At 52.5% G+C, this 22,710-nt stretch overlaps 1 protein-coding gene across 1 annotated transcript in view; it reads right to left on the bottom strand.

Annotated features, from left to right (window-relative positions):
• Positions 1–21,593, bottom strand: part of NRDE2 (NRDE-2, necessary for RNA interference, domain containing) — a 38,220-nt gene extending 16,627 nt beyond the window's left edge. Inside the window, exons 1-4 of the mRNA XM_056134340.1 lie at positions 21,477–21,593; positions 6,733–6,841; positions 4,021–4,216; positions 759–898 (exon numbers count right to left, since the gene is read on the bottom strand). Coding sequence (XP_055990315.1) covers positions 759–898; positions 4,021–4,216; positions 6,733–6,841; positions 21,477–21,540 — 509 coding nt within the window. The 5' untranslated portion in view covers positions 21,541–21,593. The remainder of the gene's footprint in view (positions 1–758; positions 899–4,020; positions 4,217–6,732; positions 6,842–21,476) is intronic.
• Between the last annotated feature and the right edge of the window lie 1,117 nt (positions 21,594–22,710).

Raw genomic sequence — 22,710 nt, 5'->3', positions numbered from 1 at the left:
CCCGAGCCTGGATCCTGGGGTTACCTGGCTTAGACCCAGGAGTGAGATCTCAGCACAGCCGGGTGTGGCCCCAAAACCAAAGAGAAAGGAACCCAAAATCGTTTTGATAGACGCGAGGACAGAGTTTAAAACTCACAGGCTGAAGTAAATACCATCCCGGCTTTTGTGATTAACCGTGATGGGCGCTGGCAACGCTCTGAAGGAGTCATTTGTCCTGTGAAGTCCTTCTCGCATGGCATTCGTGGGGTGGGCGGGGTGTGGGTAAATAAAAGGTTTCGTAACTTTCTTAAATGGCAGAGAGATGAATCCAAACGCTTTCCAGATAATGTGTCACGATTAATTACTGGGAGGTATTTTTAGAGTCACTCATTCAACAAGTAATTCACCGGACACTCCGGGGGCAGGCGCTGTGCCCGGCACCATGAATAAATAAAATGAATCCGACCTGGCCCCTCGGGCAAGGTGCGGCTTTCACTCTGACCGCGCCGTCAGACGTTGTTCTCCTCACTGACACCGAGAGAAGCCCAAGCCGGTAGCATGTGGGGGGGGCAGGGACAGAGGCGGGGCGGGAGGTAGGGTGGCATGCAGGGGGGGCCAGTGGTGGGAATGGGGGGTGGGTAGCACGTAGGGGTAGCTGTAGGGGGGTAGCATGTAGGGAGGACCAGGGATGGAACGGGGGGGTGGCATGCAGGAGGGTCAGGGGCGGGGGCCAGGGGTTCGGGAGGAGTGCGCCCCCTCCCCAGGAGCCCGCGACATACCTGGCTATGTCGCCGCGGTAGAGGGACTTGTACTCCCAGTTGGCGGGGTCTGGCCTCTTATCCGTGCGGAAGGTGTCCGAGGTCAGGGCCTGGGCGTCCTCCAGCCACACAAGGCGCCGCCCGGGGTCGGCCGAGGCTCCCTGGCTGCAGGAAAGGGACGATGCTCAGGAAGGCCCCGCGTGCGCGCATCTCCCGTTTTCAGAACCCCGGCAAGTTCCCCGCAACTCCCCTCTGCCAGAGGCCAGGGATGAGTGGGGCTCAAGGGGGCGGCAGCCGCTGCCGGAACCCGGGGAAGCCGGCAGAAATGAGCTGGACCCCGAGGGGCGTGGAGTTCGCTTAAATAAAGCCCGTCTCTGTCTGTGTTTGGTCAAAGCCTCTTACAAGCAAGCCGCTCTCGAAAGCTCCAGCACATCGGCTTGGCCTGGCAGAGGTACACGCCCACCCACAAAGGGGGTGCCCACACCCTCCCCGGCCCACCCAAGAGGGCCCGTCCTCTGAGCCCCAACCGGAAGGGTAGGGAGAAGACCCACGACCCCTGGCAGCTGCATGCTGGACCCCTGCTCCGTGCAGGTTTTGGGCCCCTGCCTGCGGGTCCCTCCTCCCGGGGCAGTGGGGACCTGCCGCAGGGTGAGGCTGTGCGTCCCCTGGCACCATTCTGGCCTCCTCGCCTCCCCGTACCAACGCAGCCACTTTCTGAGGAGCCGAGGGAGCGATTCTGGCATCTAACACCTTCCTCCCTCCGAAGGGAATCCCCTCCTAAAGCCCCAGCCCCAGAAGCTGCCAGAAACACCCCAAAGAGCCAGGTGCCGCTGCTCCAGCTTGGCTTATTTGGCTCAGCCCGGACAGAAGAAGATTCTGGAAGCTTCTAACTCATTCTTGGCTGAGACAAGGGAATGGCATTTCGGGAACCCAGAGCAGCTACTTAATAAATATTTGTTGAGTGATGCATCTCGGGGTCAGCTATATGGTGATCTTAACACGGATCAGAGGCACTGAGGAAAGCCACTTACGGTCCCTGTCAACAGGACACCATAAGGGGCAGCGGAGGGGCCAGAAGACTTTGCCGTGTCCCCTGAGAGTGCGGGGGGAGGGGCACCGGCCCGCTGCAGGGGAGGGGGGGTGGCATGTGAGTCCTGCTCCCCCCTGCAGTGAGGGAAGAAAGCAAGCAAGGAAGGAGAAGGGGAGCTCTCCCGGGGGGGTGGGGGGAATGGCCAATCAAAAGTTGCAGCCCTGGGGAATCGGTCCCTCAATCACCCCAAAAGAGCATCTAATAAGGTGACCGGCCCTTATGAAGCCACTATCCTGACATGATGGAAAGACTCTTCAAACTTACTAGAATCCTGGTCCCTGTCCCCGTGGGAACCCGCCTTTGTGGTCTAGAGAAGAAGAGGAAGCAGGAGGGGAGGACAAGACCAGCCAGGGCTGAGTCTGCAAAACACCAGACTGGGAACTGCATCTTGTGTCCGCAGAATGTCACAGAACCATCGTCTGATGCGGTGACACACAGGAAGTCACGACCCTTCAGGTTCCAGGAGCAGATGCGCACTGGCCTGGGGACAGCCTCTGAGCCTCGGCCTCTTCGAGGGAAGAGGAAGAGCTGTGGGGGTAGCGGCTGGCTTGCCCTGAAGGCAGACTAGGAAAGCTCAACACAGTTCTCGCGGCCTCTCAGAAACACGAATGGCCCGGGTGGCTATGAGGCACCCAGCCAGGCACCCTCGCTCCCATGGATGCCAGGGCCAGCACAACACCTGTGCGGGCTGCGTGAGACCCTGTGCTCTGCCCCTCTCCGGTCTCCCCCCAGAGTGCACCTGAGCTGGCGGGACCACCTGAGACACGTCGAGCCCCAGAAGCCGCCAGGAGGTTTCCCGACACTTCTGATGACATGGGGCCCCGGGAGGATGGTGGTGCTCAGCCCGGATGGAAACTCTGAGGGCAAGACTCCAGCCCAGCTCCCAGGGCTGCTCCGGCTGACGTCAGGGGACTCCCGACACACAGAAGCCCCAAAGAACTCCCGGATCTTATGACCTTTTTTTTTTTCCCAAGTATGCCCTAAACGGGTACGCAGGTCACCCTCCTGTGCACAGGCACAGGAAATGGAAGGGAACTGAGAAAGCCCTCGGGAAGGCCCACTGCCCCAGCCCACCTTCAGGCAAAAGCCATCACGCTGGGCTGGCGGAGGGCAAAAAGCCAGCATTGGGGGTCTCTGCTCAGAGCCCTCGGCAAAATGGGCCTCGCTCGAGGGCACCAGCCGAGTGAAGATGGGGACAAAGAGCAGGCCCCATGGAGAGGACCCTGTGACTGTGACTGAGCCGAACCTTCCACTCATGGTTCCGAACAGATGTGAGCTGCAGAAGAGAAGCTGCTGCCAGAGGAACAGGCTGACATAACCAACCCCACCACACACACACACACACACACACACACACACACACACGGACACGGACACGGACACACACATGGACACACGCATGCAAGTGCAAACAGACACACACATGGACACACTCATGCAAATGCAAACACAAACATGGACACATGATACAAGTGCAAACAGGCACACACACACACAGACACACATGGACACACTCATGCAAGAGCAAACACACACACAGACACATGCATGCAAGCACAGACACATACACAGAGACACACACATGCAGACACACACACAGACAAACGCATGCATGTGCAAATAGGCACACACAGACACACGGACACACATAAGGACACACACACGGACACATGCATGTGCAAATAGGCACACAGACACACACACGAACACACACACGCATGTGCCAAGAGACACACACACAGACACATGCACGCACCTGCACACAGACACCTATAGACATGCATACACACATGCACACACACGCACACACAGACACGCACAGACAAGCGCACCCATGACCCCGCTGACAGGCTGATGGCAGTGAGTGATGCTGGGAGGGCAGTCTTTGGACCTGAGTGTGTGTGCACCCTTCAGTCTCACCTTCTAGAATGAAACCTTGGTCCTAAGTGATGTCTTAGGAGACCGTTCCTTTCCTTTCTGTGACCAAATAAAAAAAAATCTCTTCTATTCCCCACCCCCAACCCCAGCTCTGAGCACTCATTAGCACCGCTGGGTCGAAAGCCTTGAGTCATTCCAACGCCTAACAGGTGGCGACCACTGAGAGACTCACGATTCCAAACCAAGGTGTGGGGGGTGGGGGCGGGGCCGGGGGAGGTGCCCCGGAGGAGACAGAGACGGGAGAGGGCCGGGGACCTGCCTGGGCTTCCCGGAGTCGCTGGGGGGCTCCGAGTCGCTGCTGCTGCTGCTGCTGGCCGAGCGCCTGCTGCGGGCTCTCTTGTGGTGCTGGCGCTGCTTCTTCCGCTTCTTCTCTTTCTTCTTCTTTCTGCTGGTCTGTTTGCGCTTTCTGTCAGCGTCACTGTCACCTGAGGACTCGGACTTCACGGGACTTCTGCTTGGGGACAAAGAATCAACCTTAAGAATTTACCTTCAATTAAAGAAACTTTGGCACACCTACACAATGGAATACTATGCAGCTGTTCAGAAGAGATGAAGTCATAAAGTCTGTTTATTAGTGGATGGACATGAAGAGTATCATGCTGAGTGAAATGAGACAGAAAGAGAGGGACAGACATAGAAGGACTGCACTCATTTGTGGAATATAAAATATCATCATGTGAGACTGACACCCAAGGACAGTAGACACAAGGGCCAGGAAGACTGCTCCATGGTTGGAAGCCCCATAAGCAGGGGGAGAAGGCAGCTGGGATAGAGAAGGGATCACTAAGACAGTGATGGTTGGAGGGATTGCTCTGGATGGGAGATGTGTGCTGAAAATAGATAAAGGACCAGATGTGATAGTCTCTCAGTATCTGTATTGCAAACCATAATGCCTAAAAGTAGAGAGAGAGTATGGGGGAAATTCACTGCCATGGAGGCAGGGGGAAGGGTGGAAGAGGGTGGGGGGTATACTGGGGACATTGGTGGTGGAGAATGTGCACTGGAGGAGGGATGGGTGTTTGATTATTGTACTGAAACTCAAACATGAAAGTTTTATAACTGTATCTCACAGTGATTCAAGAAAGAAAAAAGAAAGAAAACCTTGAGCTTTAGATTAAAAAAAACAAAAAAAGAAGAATTACTTTCAAGTAGGGAAAACAGCCTGTGAAGAAGCGGCGGGCAGACAGAAGGGCACTTGTCAGGGCCCACACACACCACCCGATCCTGGATTTTATCTGCAAAGCCTCCCTGGGTTTTAATGTCTCCTCACTAAAGACTTAAAGAGTCGGGGCCTGATGGGGCCAAAGCCAGAGTGTTCAGAGTGTCAGCCTGGCACGTGGCCGACCCGGGGGTCAATCTCTGGCATCCCATATGGTTTCCTGAATCCTGCCAAGAGTGATGTCTGAGTACAGAGCCAGGAGTAACACCCTGAGCATCGCTGGGTGTGGCCCAAAAACAAAAAGAAAAAAGAAAGAAGAAAAAAAAGACATGTCCCAGAGATAAGCCGTTCACACTCTTTGACTCTGGGTCAACCCCGGTAGCACATATGGTCCCAAACACCACTGGATGTGGCCCCCCCCAACAAAAAATAAAGAAAAAAAGTTCTGATTTTGATAGCTATTCTTTCTTACCAAACACTGTGAGGGGAGAGGGGGGGTAGACTCAGAAATGCTCAGGGTCCTTCTGTGGATCTGTGCTTAGGAGTGATCCCTGGAAGTGCTCGAGAGAATCTGCTGATTGTTTTACCATATATATATTTACAGCAACAGTATAAAAGGATTATTTTCAATGTATTATACCAGTATTCCTTATTGCACCTGGAGCGACAGCACAGCGGTAGGGCGTCTGCCTTGCACACAGCCAGCCAGGCTAACCCGGGTTCGATTCCTCCGCCCCTCTTGGAGAGCCCGGCAAGCTACTGAGAGTATCTCGCCCGCACGGCAAAGCCTGGCAAGCTCCCCGGGATGTATTCAATATGCCAAACACAGTAATAACAAGTCTCAAAATGGAGACGTTACTGGGTCCGCTTGAGCAAAATCAATGAACAACGGGAGGACAGGGTTTTTGACAGTGCTTGTCCTTATTGCAAAAAAAAAAAAAAAAGTTTGAGGGTTTTTTTTTTGTTATTGTTATTGTTGTTGTTGTTGTTGTTTTGAGGGGGGACGGGATACTGGGCGGTTTGGGGGCGTACCTGCTACAACTCAGGGACTCCCACCGCTGCAGTGCTGGGGTCTCTCCTGGCGGTGCTCAGGAGCCATGTGGAGCTGGGGGTGGAACCTGGTGCTCCCACATGCAGAGCAGACCTGCTGCTGAGCCACCCTCTGCCCCCCCCACCCCAACTTTAACAGGTACAAGAAGCGAATCCTCATCAGTCAAGGATCCGCCCACAACTCCCCTCCTGCATCGAGGACTCTCCATTTCCAGAGGCGTCTTCAGATTCTCGAGGACGTGGCCTCCCAGAACCCATCACACTCAAGAGACCATCTCTCGGATTTGGGAGAGCTCATTCCTCAAGTCAGTGACGTGTGGCAAAGTTCTTGTGAAACTGGGTGTGGGGGGGGGGGTACCATCTTGCTCTCCCCGAAAGTGCTCGTGAAATCTCAGTCTGTCATGTTCTATGGGCTCCTTCTCTTCTCACAAAAGTTGCGGGAGGCAGCTACAGAAACTGCCCCGCACTGCCAGATTCTGAAGGCCACTCAGGAGGCCGGTGAAGTCACAGAAGCAGAGTGACGCCATTCCCCTGGTGGCCTAATTACTGGCAGTAAACGTTGTCGCACACTTGCCACGGCCATGCAAAGGGGGAAAGAACGAAAGCAGCCCTTGGAATGAGGTAGCGAGCGATCGCCTCATTAAATCCAGGGGAGTTTAATTTAGTTCTTCCAGCACGGGGTGTTCTTAGGAGCATCCATTGAACAAGCGATAAACAGGACACTGAACAAAGACCACAAATCCAACTTGAAAAACTACCTTGTCGGCGGCGAGCGGTCGGAGGCGGTGGCTGTGGTGTCCTCGGCTGGCTGGCCCGGGGACGCGGCTCTTCCGACACAGAAGCTGGGGTTGCTCAGCCAGTCCAGCTCTGCACAGAGGGGAGAGAGATCAGTGAGGCCGCGCAGCACGCTTTCTCAAGCAGAAAATCCTTCTCGTGGGCCAACGAAGGCACTCGCCAGCCGGGGCCGGCCCGAGGCTCCCAGGAGCCCACAGAACCAAAAGGAATCCGTGAAAACTTTATTTCATGGGCCTGGGCTTTAACACGCTCTACGACACTTCAGACCGAAATCCTTTTTTTCTTGCTACCAGGCTGTGGCTCAAGCAGCTGGTAACTAGCGTGGTCTAAAAGACCACAGACGACAGGTTAACAAGCGTGGCCGTGATTGGAAGGACCATCTGGACTCCAAGTTCCACCCACACCCCCGCCGACGAGCACGAGCAAAGTGTTTCCAAAGCATCAGGCTTCGGTGACCTCCAATTTAAACAATTCCAAATAGTTAAAATGCTAAGCCATACATAAAAGTTTACCATGTTTAATTTTTTTTTCTTTTCGCTTTTTGGGTCACACCCGTGCAGGAGCGATAGCACAGCGGATAGGGCGTTTGCCTTGCACAAGGCCGACCTGGCCAACCTGATTCAATTCCTCCACCTTCGATTCCTCCACCCCTCTTGGAGAGCCCGGCAAGCTACCGAGAGTATCTCGCCCGCACGGCAAAGCCTGTGCCGTATTCGATATGCCAAACACAGTAATAAGTCTCACAATGTTACCGGGCCCGTTCGAGCAAATCGATGAACAACGGAAGGACAGTGACAGTGACCCGGCGATGCACAGGGGTTACTCCTGGCTTTACGCTCAGGAATTTGTCCTGAGGGTGCATAGGAGACCTTATAGGATGGTGGGAATGGAACCCGGGTCGGCCACGTGCAAGGCAAACGCTCTACCCGCTGTTATATCTCTAGCCCTACCGTGTTTAATATCATAGAAGATGAAGACACTTTTCTTTAAAAAGCAATCTAGTCAATCGTGCATCATAACAGTAATGAAAAACCTTTCCCTGAAAGATTACCGCATCTTTGGAACAAATACAAGAGGTCAACTTGTCTCATTAATGCTGGTTGTATAAGCTGTACATAAAATGATTATCTCTCTGTTAGTCAGAGCGAATCCCCCAAGTTTTTCTTTTTCTTTTCCTCCTTATCCATTAATTTCTAACCCTTCTGCCACAAGTATTTCTACAGGGCTGATAGTCTAACTCTTAGGAGGGAGTCTTAGCTGGGAAGGAAAGAAATGGCACGTGGACAAAGCAGGAAGGCCGCCGGGGAGTATTCTCTCTTGCTTTGTTTCAGGATGGGAGGCCAGAGCAATTGCGCTGAGGAAAAACACCGATTAAATGGCCGAAGTGATTAAGAGTAAATGCACTTTTCCCTCTGTTTGCTTTCGGACCACATGCAGCTTTGCTCAGGGCTTACTCCTGGCTCTCCACTCAAGAATGACTCCTCGTGGCGCTGTGGGGACTGAAGCCAGTACTCGCTGTACAATCGCTCTGGCCCATACAAGCACTCTTTTTTTTTTCTTTTTTAGGTTTTGGTTTTGGGGCCACACCCGGCAGTGTTCATAGCTTACTCCCGGCTCTGCACTCAGCAATTAGTCCTGGAAGGCTTGGGGGAAACTATGGGATGCCGGGGATCAAACCTGGGTCAGCCACGGGCAAGGCAAGCGCCCTCCCTATTGTACGGTCACTCTGGCACCGAGCACTTTTTAACAGTCGAAGAGGATGTCATTTTTATGCTTAGGCTTAAACTACACAATTCAGAGATTTGTAATTCATTTGGCATTGTGCAACTGGTACCATCACTTTTATCCCCAGGCCTCAGCGACCACACTCCCTCCCCTGACCCCCGCCCTCTGCCGTGCTACCCTGACAACCTCCAGTCTATTTTATCTCCATAGATTTGCCTATCTATGGAGACGCAGAAACAAAGTCAGACAATACAGGCTTCTGTGACGGGTTTCTTTCCCTTGGCACGTTTCCAAGTTTCCCTTCAAGTTGTAACATGTGATCAGTCTTCCATTCCGTTTTGTGGACATACCACGTTTTCTCTATTCCTCAGCTATGGGACACTTGGGGTTTTTTCCACTCTTGAACTGCTATGAATAATGCCTCAATGAAAAAAAAAAATCTATGTGATGAATGTTCTCATTTCTTTGGGGGAGGAGATCAAGGGGCAGAAATGCCGGGTCTTATGGTAATGCACGCCTCACAGTTTGAAAACGTTTTGCCAGACCGTTTTCCACATCTGCGGTACCGTCTGATATTCCATTACGTCATCCTAATGAGTGTGACACGTCTTCTCATGGTGCTTGTGATTTCTTTTCCCTGGTGACTGGTGAATGAATGATGTTGGGCGTCTTTTCCCGTGGGTTTACTGACCACACATGTATAAACAGAAATCACTATTTAAATACCTTGACAGTTTTTACAATCGTGCTGTCTTTCTAAGATTCAGTTATGAGCTCTTTCCACGTTCTCTATTTCCTGGCCCTGATGGGAACTGAGTCTGAGGGAAATGTTGGAATGCAAGGCCCAGAGTAGAGAGTGCATTACGTGACCCACTTCTGAATCCCCATCAAGAGCAAGGCCTGGTGGACGTCAGTGGGAGTTCGATGGATGGGTTTTTTTTTGTTTGTTTGTTTGTTATTTTTATTTTGGGGTCATTCCCGGCGATGCACAGAGGTTACTCCTGGCTCTGCACTCAGGACCATATGGGATGCTGGGAATCGAACCCGGGTCAGCCGTGTGCAAGGCAAACGCCCTGCCAGCTGTGCTATTGCTCCAGCCCCTCGACAAATGTTTGTGGGAAAGAAGGTAGGAAGGCAGCAGGGGAACATGCTAAGGGACAGAGGCACCCGGAAAGCTCCAGGGCAAGGGGAAGAGGAAGAGCAGGACTTCTGTGCCAAGAACCGGGGCGAGCTCGGGACATCCTGGCCACCTCAGAATCCTCGCCACACGGCTCAGGGCAGAGTCAGGCTCCAGGATGGGGCGAGGAAACTGAGGTGCAGAGGGACGAAAGGCGGCAGAAGGTTCCAGCTGCTGATGCAAACCCACTGCTCACTCAGCACCAGAAGCCCAGGACTGTCAGCAAAGCGTCCCTGGGCGGGGCTCACAGGCCCAGTTTCCCCATCTCAGTCCCAGTTCCCTCCCTTCTTAGAACATGCGCCTCACCGCACCCCAGGGCTCCAGGGGGGTGCAGTAGGGTCATTTCCCAGGGCCCCTAGTGGGGAGATCCTGCTGCAGCCCCGAGGGGAACCCCGGCTCGGTCCCCTGGAAGAGACCCTGGCTTGCCCAAAATGTGTTTCCTGGGTGCCATCCATCCATCAGCTCCGGGCAGGGATGGGACAGTTGCAGATCCATTTCCTGTGTCCCGGCCTGGGACACACTCAGGGAGAGAAGCAAGGGCCCAGGTCACCCGGCATCCTGTATGAGAGCGGTTCCCTTCTTGACAAGACAAAGGAACCAGAGGGCCCCCTGAACACAGCAAAGATTTTTACTCTGGGGGCTGGGGGGGGGAGGGAGGCGGAGAGGGTTGTAGGAATCATCTTACTTCTTTGCATTTTCCTCCTACTGTATTCTTTTTTCCTTCTGAAAAGGTTAGTTCGCTTCCCTTGGGCCTCATTCTTGCCAAGAGGTTTGTGAAAATAGCTCCTGTTGCTCCCTGAGGCCACAGTTATTTCCACAATAAATAATCGGAATCAATTCTACTGTAACGCAAAGGAAAGTTGGTGTGTTTGTGTGTGTGTGTGTGGGTAGGGTGGGGAGGGGGGGTGGTGGACATGCGCAAGGTAGGAAGATCTCAATCGGTCCCACTGCAAGTTTACATAACTGTACCGGATAGTGATGACAGCTAGGCGAAAGCGTAAGGGAAATACAGACCTAAAACAACAGACAGCACGTGAGTCTGCTTTAGAAGGTACCAGAAGGCCAGGGCAGCGGCTCAGCAGCCGGGCACAGGTCCTGCGTTTGCCAGGCACCGGGTTCCATATGCCCCCAAGCGCCACCTGGTGCAGATGTCACCAGCAGAAGAGATTTTCTCTAAGGATTCGGTTGTGACTGTGCCATATAAGGCCACTATGAAAATGGGGAATTCACAAAAGATTACCTCAAAACCATCCACTCTGGGGGCTGGAGCAATAGCACAGCGGGTGGGGCTTTTGCCCTGCGTGCGGCCGACCCGGGTTCGATTTCCAGCATCCCATATGGTCCCCCGAACACCACCATGAGTGATTCCTAAGTGCAGAGCCAGGAGTAACCCCTGAGCATCACTGGCTGTGACCCAAAAAGCAAAAAATAAATAAATAAATAAATCAAAAATCCACTCTCTGTGACCTACGTGTAAATCACATGACCATTTCCAAATCTGACAAGTTGCTGTTTTTTTTTTCTTGTGTAGCGAATTGGCAGCAAACACACATAGACTATTAAATAATCATGGATATGAGGCCTACTGGGAGTTTCAGGAGAAAGGTGTGGTCACGCGCGGGACGCGAGCCTTCGGTGGCCGAGAACCATTCCCCTGGCCAGCCCATGGATGGAGGACTAGGGAACAGAAACAGGGCCCCAGGCTGGTCGGCACTCAGTTTATTTCTCGCTCTTCCCAGCGTAGTCTGATCTCTCCCTTACAGCACAATCGTAGTTGTAGTTTTGGTCGTCATCCCAGTCATCACAGTTCCCTCCTCCTAGTCTTCACAGTCCTTATCTCTGCAGTCCTCCCAGCCCCCTCACAGTCCTCATCTTCTAGTGCTCATCCCCTCTCTCCCCTTACAGCACAGTTACATAGAAACCATGAAGGGTGGGGTACATATAGGTAGGGTTGAACTTTGTCACAACAACAAACAGAGGTAAAGCCACTCCTTCAGGGGAAGTTCTCGGGGATTACCTCAAGGACAAAATCTCATCTGAGGGTTCACACTCCAGATTACTAGGAGATCCACTCAAGGGCGGGACTCCATCCAGGGTGTATTGCTTTCTCCTTTCCTCAGCTAGTAATTAGTTCATTTAACCAATCACAGTAAATTTACTTCTTACTAATCTTTCTAGTCCTTTTGTATGAACACAGTAAGAGATATATTCAGCTTAAAGGTTGGCTCTTCCTGGGGACATCTCGCCATATATTCCAGACCACAGTCTTCAGGCCAGGTTAGTCTTCCTAACCCCAGCAAGGTCCTTATTCAGTTACTTCTTTTGGGGTCATAATAGAGTTTGTTCCATGACCGTGCTCATAACTTATTAGACTCAAGGTGCTTAGCTTGTCCCCTTTCAATGCCAGGGTAGCTTACAGCTTACCCTGGGTCCATTCAGTCCCTTCATCGGGACCCTCCTTTCGGCAGTGTTAGGAAGTAAGGGCAACTGAAGCTTAAGTCAAGTAAATATGACGGATGCTCGGGAGTAAATATTATTTGAAGTCAATTAAGTGCCATGTTATGAAAGCATAGCACCGACTCTCTTCCTGTGTCTGTACAAAAAGGACACTGCTAAATAAACCATGCAAGTGACATAAAGGAAAGAGAAACCAATATAGGATTATTAGTGCTTGATGGAACTGGGTGTGCCTCAGGGGCACTGTTGTGGGCGTAATGCAATAACCCTAAGCTCCCTGCAGGAGGAGCAAGGACGAGTCAATGTTATCCAACAGCCTACTTGAATTTTGGAGATTGTCTAGTGCAGCTGACCCAGTTTGATCCCTGGCATCCCATATGATCCCCCATGCACCGACCCAGTTTGATCCCTGGCATCCCATATGATCCCCCATGCACCGACCCAGTTTGATCCCTGGCATCCCATATGATCCCCCATGCACCGCAAGGAGGGGTTTCTGAAGGCAGAGCCGGGAGTAAGCCCTAAGCACTGCCCCAAGTAAGGACCACAACCACAGCGTAACAAAAAGTGAAATCTGGGCCGTATCCTTGCATCTTTGAACCCCAGGACCTGACTGACTGAAGAATGTGAGATCAAAAGCACACCATTTCCTAGGTGGAAGGACCAACATCTATTCTAATTCCCTAGTCTTTGCTGCAAACATAGATTTTCATCATTACAGACTAAAGTGGGAGTTAGAAACATAGTACAGTGGGGAGGGAGCTTGTCTTGCCTGCAGTCAACCCGGGTTCAATTCCCAGCACCCCATATGACACCCCAAGCCCCAGGCCCAGGAGTAATCTCTGCCCAGGCCAGGAGTAAGCCCTGAGCACCACAAACAAACAAACAAACAACAAAAGCCACACTGACGTGCATAACTTAACTCTGTGCCTGGCACAGCTCGCTCAGGGCTCTACAATATTCAAAGTCAGGCCAGGGCTGGAGAGATAGCACAGCGGGTAGGGCATTTGCCTTGCATGCAGCCGACCTGGGTTCGAGTCCCAGCATCCCATATAGCCCCCTGAGCAATGCCAGGAGTAACTCCTGAGTGCAGAGCCAGGAGTAACCCCTGTGTATCACCAGGTGTGACCCAAAAAAGAAAAAAAAGTCAGGCCTGTCTCTGCCCACACAATACTGTAGCACTGTCCTCCTGCTGTTTATCGATTTGCTTGAGCAGGCACCAGAAACGTCTCACAACAAATTGCTTACATTTAATCACAACCTTAACTATTCACGGAATAAAATGTGGACTGCGGATAAAATGAGTCACCCAGAATCCTAGAGAAAGCTACCCGGCACCAAAGGAAGCTTTCTTAACCAGGTTGTAAAGTCCTTTTCTGTATTTACTGACATGCTCAGGTAATTTACAGGTGCCCGGCAGAAGTCAAATATGTATGTGGGTAACTGTGTCAATATGAAGCAGGACGGAGCTATTATAGAGAAGACGGGCAGGATTCCATTTGCCCGGGGTTGGACTGGTAGACAAATCTATTGTTCCTGCAGGTCAGTAAACAAAGCACAGGTTTTACCTTGCTTGGAGCTGTGTCTCACACACACACACACACGTACACACACACACACACACACACACACAGATCTAAGAAAGGAAGAAATGGGGAAGAATCAGATAGAAAAACCACCTTTAGAATTCTGCTTTTTTTCCAAGAAAAAAATTTCAGCATATGAAAAAAAAATCCCATGTCTAAACAAAACAATGCAGCTATAACAAAAATAACATAAATCACCTCTATAAATACTTAAAGCTGAAATACTTCCTGGGATAAACCTACTTTGCACTGACTCCTCCAGTGACAGTGCTCAAATTCCATTCCTCTGCTGCGGATAGAGGAAGGACCAGGATAGAAGTTTTTACAAAGGCGCCACGCCCTTCCTTCCGTGGGAACCCTTTCCAGATGCGCCTCCGAAACAGCTCGTTCACCGCCAGACCCCTGCACCCAAGTTCCTCACACACATGTCTTTGTTCCCCCGTGCACACAAAGGCAACGTTTACACTCGGGTTTAGAACGTGCGCAAGAGCACAGGTCTCCAGAAAATGATGCACATATCTAATTTTTAAAACACTGCTTAAAAATACTATCATCGGAGCCGCAGCAAGTCCTCATCTCCGGGTAGAGAAAATACAGTATCCGCAAAATGCAATAATACGGTGCAGTGCAATAAAAGGAGCTATGCCTGTCTTTCCTGACGAAGAATCTCTGAGGACACGGACTCAAGCCAAAACCCCAGAGGACAAGACGAAGAAGCGCATGGAAGGGGCTGGAGAAGGAGAACAGCAGGGAGGGCGCTTGCCTTGCACAAGGCCGACCTGGGTTCGTCTCCAGCATCCCAGAGCAGGAATTACCTGAGTCATTCCTGCGGGCAGAGCCAGGAGTAATCCCTGCGCCTCAGCAGGTGTCATCCCCACCCCCCAAGCCCACCCCCCCCCCAAAAAAAGCACATGGAAGATGGTGACCGCAGAGACCCTTCAGCATCAACCTACCACAGGAAACTGTGACTCCCAGAACCCCGAGGAGGATGTACAAGCGACCGAGACGCCAACATTCTAGCACCCTATCCATGGGGCGGCTACAGTAGCATGCGACAGGGACAAATGGAGACGTTACTGGTGCCTGCTCGAGCAAATCGACGATTAACGGGAAGTCAAGTGATCAAGTGATCCATGGGGCTGCTACTCAGGGTTTGGACTCAGGGGCCCAAGCGCCAACACCGGCAGTATCATGCACTGGCTGCACAGTTCTTTCTTCAGCAGGGACGGGACAGGGGAGGCATGACTTGGCCAGTTGTGCTCTGTGCCTAGGGGTCACTCCAGGCCGTGCTCAGGTGCCCTGTGGTGCCCAGGAACCAAACTCCTTGATGCAAAGCAGGTACTCAGCCCCCGGAGAGACACCTGGGGACAGAGCCTTAGTGTCACCAAGTCTCTTTCATTCTACTTTGGGTGGGGTTTTTTTTTCTGGTTTTTTTGTTTGTTTATTTGTTTTTGTGTGGGCTCTACCTGGCTCTGTGCTCGGGGGACCACACGCGGGACCACGGCAGAAGCAGCTGCCTGTCCCTCTGCTTCCCACCCTGCCCGCACTCTCTGGCCCCAGTGATGGTGGCTGTTTTCAACTGAGAGCTGGACAGCTGGGGTTGGGGACACACACCGAAGACCAACCCCCACACCTCCAGGGAGCTGACACGTGACAGTCACTTCCATGCCTAGTGGCCAGGATGAAAGACAGCACAGGACGGGGGTGGAGAGAGAGCACAGGAGGTGAGATCTTTCCACGTGCCGGACCCAGGTTCAATACCTGGCACCACCCCTGCTCCCCTGTGCCCTGCACTGGCCGTGAGCCCTGAGCACAGAGCCCAAAGTAAGATGACATGAAGTTAAGAGGCTCGGCACAGGAGCTGGAGCGAGCGATAGCACAGCGGGTAGGGCGTTTGCCTTGCACACGGTTGACCTGGGTTTGATTCCCAGCATCCCATATGGTTCCCCGAGCACCGCCAGGAGTAATTCCTGAGTACAAAGCCAGGAGTAACCCCTGTGCATCGCCAGGTGTGGTGACCCAAAAAGAAAATAAATAAATAAATAAATAAGAGGCCCGGCACCCCCTCGCTGGTCCACCCGTGAACCCGTTATCCCCAGCATCACTGACTGCACAATCAGGCACAGCGCAACCCCACAGGTGTGGCCTGGGCCATGGAGAAGGCCACCAGGGGAAGGTGCTGGAGAGCTGGGAGCAAGAGGACCTCCATAGGGACCAGCAGCCAGCAGGACCGCAACACACAGGCCGAGACATTACAGTGCTGACGGGCTGGCCCAGCACCTCTGGCCCTTCCCTCTGCGCTGCTGAGTTGGCCGCAGGCCCCCAGGGCTGCAGGCTCGGTCAAAGCACTCGGACCCCGGGCAGAACCAGAAGCTCCCGCAACACTCGGGACTGAGCTCGGCGATGGTGGGGAGTCCCAGGGAGTCAACTCAGGGCTTCACGCGTGCCAAGGAGACCCGTTTCCCCTCTTTAAAAACTGGGCACAGGGGGTTGGAGTGATAGCACAGTGGGAAGGGCGTTTGCCTTGCACGTAGTCGACCTGGGTTCGATTCCCAGCATCCCATATGGTCCCCTGAGCACCGCCAGGAGTAACAGAGGAACCCCTGTGCATCGCCGGGTGTGACCCAAAAAGCAAAAAAAGAAAAAAAAAAAGGTGGCACGGAGCCTGGAGTGATAGTACAGCCCGAACGGTGCTTGCCTTGACTGAGACCACTGGGTCCCCCAGGAGTGAGTCCTCAGAGCAGGACTGAGCATCACCAGCTGTGGCCCAAGTATTACCACTACTACTACTACTACTACTAATAATAATAATAATAGTAAGTAGACCCAATGATAGTGACTTCCTCGGGTGCTTAGAAGGATTTCAGCGAGTTAGTGTCTGCAAGGATGTAGACCATTGAGATGCTCTGTTTTTCAGTAAATCTCTGGTTACAGTGTGAGTGGTTAAGGGAGGGAAGATGGGGAGGCTTTGCAGGAGGCTGCCGTTAAGAATCCAGGAGATGCTGGTGGCAACAGCTCAGTAGTATCGCTAAAAAGAAACGGAAATGAACGCATCTCAGGTACGAAGAGAGATGGGATGAAAAACTTGAGGACGCTCAGCTGCGGGTGAACACAGCCGCTGCTGAGAGGCGGGGCCCGGAAGAGGAGCAGGTTAGGGAACAGAGACGATGAGCTCAGTTTCCCCGACGGGTAGCAATGCCCTGGGTACTGTTATGAGGACTAAGTGAGCCCAGATGGCACCTGCCGTCCCAGCTCTGCCTAGAGAGCCGGTTCCTGGGAAACAGACTTCACAGGCCGCGATCCCAGAAAACAGTCTGACTGTCGGGAAGGATGGCGAATTGGAGAGCTCGAGGCACGCGAGACAGTACAGGGGGGTGAGGCTTGCAGGCGGTTGTTCCTGGCATGGCCTGGAGTGACACTCTGAGCACAGAGCCAGGAGTAAGCCCAGAGCACTGCCTGATGTGACCCCCAGAAAAAAGAGTTGGAGGAATCCGACCCTGGGAGGTGAAACTACTCTTGATCTCAGCCAAAAGGCCAAGAAGCGACACCTGTCTGCTGAAACTATGGCAACGGCCTCACTGAGCTCGTCCCAAAGCCCCTCCCCCCACCCCCCATCTGGTGCCCGCTTTGATCCCGGTCAGCCTCCAGACAGTGCTCAGGAGCAAAGCAGAGGCACTTGCTTTGCTACAGTTCATCTTTTCTGCCCAAGACATTTATTCCCTTTTTAATGGAAAATCGACACTTGACACTCTTCATTCTATTTTACATTTTTTATGACATGTCATAGCATAAGTGGGGGGTGGGGTGGAATATGGAGAGTACTTCTATTTCTGGAAACAACAGAAACGATCTGAACGTCCCCGAAAGGGGACTGGGTGAATATCAAGTCTGTGACACACATGCTGGGTGCAGTTCCGAGTTCTGCAAACAGTCCCGCTACAGAGCCCTGCCTGGCACTGCAGAGAAGGGAGAGAAGGTGGCTCAGACTCGGGAAAGGAAAAGAATCATGTGCTGATAGAAAAGCTTAATCCACAAGGATTAAGCGTTTGGAAGAACGGACATGAACCTCCACCCCCAGCCTTTTTTTTTTTTTACTATACCTGCATTAATATTTTCAACTTCAGAAGCAATGTAGTTGTCTCACATTATGAAACATGGTCAAAGGAAAAAGAAGAAAAGGTGGTCTGAGGAGACAGTACAGTGAGTAAGGCCTTGCACTCTTGACCAGAGTTTGGTTCCCGGAGCACCGCCAGGAGTAATTCCTGAGTGCTGAGCCAGGAGTAACCCTTGAGCATTGCCAAGTGTGGCACCCAAAACAAACAACAAAAAAAGACAAAGAAAAGTCATTCCCCAAAATTAAAAGCAATTATTCCTAATTGTATTATCAAATTGGTAAGCAAAACCACACACAAAATGAGCCCAAGTGATTTCAAAACACGGTAATTTGGCAACATGTGTGCTCTACGTGCTAGCTTCTGTTTTGTTTAGTTTTTTGTTTTAGCCACACCCGGCAATACTCAGGGGTTACTTCTGGCAGTTCTTGGGGGACCATATAGGATGCTGAGGAATGAACTTGGGTCGGCCGAATGCAAGGCAGACACCCTATCTGCCGTACTACTGCTCCAGGTCCTCCTCCGAGCTATCTTAAAAAATGATATCGAACCATAAAGGAACTGTGAACGATTTAGTTAGTATTAGTTTTATTACTACAAAGGGGTACAGATATAACAATAATAATGGCTCTAGGAACTAAGGTTTTCAGTTTAAGATGAAAGAATGACAAACATTAATCAAGAGATTAAGTTAAAAACTCATCATCATCAGGGCTGGAGCAATAGTACAGTGGGTAGGGCGTTTCCTTGCAAGCAGCTGACCCGGGTTCAATCCCCAGCACCCCATATGGTCCCCCAAGCATCACCAGGAATATCCTCTGAGCACTGCCAGGTATGACCCAAAAAGAAAAAAAAAAAAAACACCTCATCATCTTAACTCAGGACTGCAAACATCCAGTAAGGATTTATTTTCCCCTTCCTGGTTCTGCCCAGTGAAAACTTCAGAAGTGACGGCAACAAAGCACATCTCACGCCTAATTTATGGTTTTCCCGAAGAGATACCATTTCCCACTAGGAGAAACCAGAGTTCCTCTGAGAAATGGCAATTCCAGGCCATCGCAGAAGATGTAAACAATGAATTCTTGTAATCCTTTAGGTCAGAGAGCAAGCAAGTTGACCAAAGATAAGAGGGTCAGGTCAAAGACACCGGGACCGTGTCATTAGGGTTCCATCTGCCAAAGGGAAGATGACCTAAATCAGAAAAACTGCCGTGGGGACTGGAGAGATGGCTCCGGGTCTAGGAGCACACACACACGCTACAGACACACACATAGACAGACAGACACACACACACACACACACACAGACACACACACACACACACACACATGCGCGCTGCAGACAGGAACCCTGGGTTCACTTCCTGGCATAGCAGCCCCTGGGGTAGCCCCCAAGCACTGCCAGGCATGACCCCCAGAGCCCCGCAAAAACCATGATTTGCAATGAACTGAAACATAAATACATGAAAAACTCATGATTTCACACTGACAACAGGAGGGAGGGGAGCACCTCACTGATGGTTTTTCAACATTTCTAGGACCTTGCTTAGGGTTCTTTGGCCCTAGGGGGTAAAGGGAGGGATTCCCCACAGCAACAAGCAATTCACAGACACCATCGGGGTGCACAAAAAGTCAACTCAACTCTGATGCCATCAGCCACAAACAGTGTCAGACTCCACGTGCTGGGTCAGGGGTCAGTCTGCCCTCTCAGATGCCAACTGGAAGTTCACGGCATACCTGGGTCTCTAGCCAAGAGGCTACAAAATGAGGGGCTCCCATTACACCTTTGGGGAAACTTTTCCCTCAGTAGATCGCAAATGTGTTCCGAAGGTTCCGTGTCCCGAAGTGAATGCATGGTCCCTCAAGTCCAACCAGGCATGGTCCTCAAATAAAGTAACAGAGAAACAATCTCCGGCATTTATCAAAGCACTTTTACTAACATTATCGCGTTACTGGGCCCGTTTGAGCAAATCGATGAACAATGGGAGGACAGTGCTACAGTGCCCTGGGTACCTGGAGGATCTTTAGGAAGCTTAAAATAAACAGAGTGACAGGGGCTGGAGAGATAGCACAGCAGGTAGGGGATTTGCCTTGCACGCGGCCGACCCAGGTTCAATTCCCAGCATCCTATATGGTCCCCTGAGCACCGCCAGGAGTGACTCCTGAGTGCAGAACCAGGAGTAACCCCTGTGCATCGCCGGGTGTGACCCAAAAAGCAAATAAATAAAGTGACTAAGGTGCACCCAAAAACTTTCCACCTCACTGTCCCCAAATAGGAGGGAAAACCCGACTCCCATGTGTTTATTTAGTCGTCTCCCAGCTCCCGTATCTCCCAGGCCCCTCTACATTTTCTGCATTTCCAGACCAGCCCAACCACAGCCACGCAGGTCCCAGGCTTGCTTTCCTGCCACTAAAGTCCACACAAAGTTCTTCCCTGTCTTTGTCAAAATAGGTCTTTTTCTGGACCACACCCGGTGATGCTCAGGGCTTACTCTGCACTCAGGGATCATTCCTGGCAGTGCTAGGGGGCCATCAGGGTACTAGGGAATGAAACTTCATTCATTACCTGCTCACCAGGTAAGCATCTTATTCCCCAAATTATCCTTCTGGCCTCAAAATCCGTCCCCCTTTGAGACCCACCACCAAACCACCTGCCTAGGAAGCAGAGGTCATTCTTCCTGCTTTTTGCCCGAACCATCTCTGGCATCCTTCCATGTGCTGCGATTCACTGACTTTTGCCAAGTGCCTACGACCATTGGTCCAGGGCTGCAGCAAATATTCGGTAAGCCCAGCTTATTTTTGGACATCTCTTCCCTCCCTCCCTCCTCCCCCAGGATCTCCATGAATAAACACGATCCACAGGGAGGTTTCCATTCTGCTAAAGGGTGACCCCAATTACTCTAGACAAGAAATCGAATGGATGACCAGAGGAAAGAGAGAGAGGCGGGGAGGAGGGGGAGAGGGAGGTTGCAGGTGCAGTGAGTGGGGACCATCTGAGTCCGCCCTCAGACGGCTGCACAGTGGAAGGCGAATTCCTTTAGATGGCAACAGTGTTTCTCAATTCTAACAATGCTGGAAGCCTCGATACAAAATAGCAACGGCCTGGACACAGAATAACCAGGCCAGGCACCGGGTGGCACCCATCCCCAACACACCTCCCTTAAAAAAAAAAAAGGTGAGGTCTCCTCCGCAGCTGGCCGTGCAGGATGAGATCTGGGCCCTTTCGCACCTCGTCCTTGCAGAGCAGTGCGCCCAAGAAGCACGACGGGAAAATGCAAAAATATATATATATATATAGCAAGGGCAGCGCCCCGCCACTGCATTGCATCCGGAAGTCGCTTCTCGCGTGGGGCAGCGGCCGCGTCTTGGGAGACCCAAGGGGTCCCGCACTGCCCCCGTTGCCAGCGTGGACAACGCGGGCGGGTGGCCGTCGGGCCCGCGCCCTCCACCCTCTCCCCTGCCGGGCCCGCGCGGAGCCTCCGCCCTCTCCCCAGCAGCGCCGCGGGCCCCTTCCCAGAAGCCTCCGCGGCACCGCGGGGCACGCTGGGATGCCAACGACCACGCCGACCCGAGGCGCGGGCCGCGCTCGGGGCCCAGGAAACCGCGCCCCGGGCCGGCCCGGCGCCTCCTCCGTCCCCGCCGTGTGCGCACCTCTCCTGGAGTTTCCGCCGTCGGGAGCCTCGCCGACGGCCGCGAAGGCCGGGAAGAGCGCCATGGCGACAGGCCGCGCCGCCGCGACCCACGGCGGAAATGGCGGCGGCGAGCGGCCGCGGGGCGACCCGGCCGCGGCGGCGCGGGGCACTCTGGGAAATGTAGTTTCCCACCGGGTCCCGGAGCCGGCGAGGGCCGGACGCCCGGAGAGTTAGTATCAGAACCCGGAGCCGAGACCCAGCGGTTGGGAGGTGCTAATAGGGGAGTTGGGGTTCCGTTCCCAGCCACTCTCTGGGTCCTCTGAACCGAACTCGCACAACTCCCCAGTTTGCCCATCTGCAAAATGTTGCAAGGTTGAAATGAACCGAGTGTGGAACTGCCAATCACTGTGCCTGGCCCCTGGACAGCCTTCAAGAGTGCAATGATCGGGCCAGCGCTGAGCAGGCCTGGAGCACACGCGGGGACCCGGGGGCTCCAGGAGACCCCAGCGCCCTAGGGAAAGGCCCTCCTGCCCCACGGTGTGGCGCCCCGCCCTAGGAAGAGATTAGGTGCGGGCATCCCTTAGTCACGTGAGATCTCCCAACTAAGCCTTTTCCCACCTGAATGTCTTTTGGGAATACAAAATGCAAGAGCCTATCAAGTTCAAAGGATGTTGCTAATGTAGAAAAGATGCCTGCTGAAAGGTATTCGTGACTTTAAAGTTCTGAATCTAGTAAGCCAGGGATGCAGGTGATAAAGGAATAAATAGCTAAGAGAACAAAGAACCTCCGGCTCTTTGATTCCACTATTCTCCCTACATTAACATACACATCAGAGAACTGAGCCCTATGAAAACAGGATGAGAACGCAATTCGGGTCTCCCAAAGAGGAATCGAAAAAGCTATGCTTGGAGTATCACGCTTCACTCAAATGAGAGAAAGAATCCGGAGTTCCAACCTTTGTGGAAGGTCACGAATCAGGGATGCTGTCTCATTTGCCAAGGTGTCGAAAATCAGATGGGCTGGACAGGTAATGAGATTTGGAGACGACCGCTGGACTAGAGCCATTACCGACTGGATTCCATGGGACATCAAAAGATCGCGTGGCCGCCCACCTACCACATGGTCTACTTCTTGTCAAGACCCTGAATGATCGGTTTGAGGCTCTTCTTGTTCTTAGAATGAGCAGATGCCATTGGGCTACATTAGCACGTGGCAGGGATGAATGAAGACATTACTGGCGCCCGCTCGAGCAA

This window comes from Sorex fumeus, unplaced genomic scaffold (genome assembly GCF_029834395.1).
Source record: "Sorex fumeus unplaced genomic scaffold, SorFum_2.1 ptg000098l, whole genome shotgun sequence".
Lineage (NCBI taxonomy): Eukaryota > Metazoa > Chordata > Mammalia > Eulipotyphla > Soricidae > Sorex > Sorex fumeus.
This window is presented reverse-complemented; position numbering and strand designations above follow the sequence as displayed.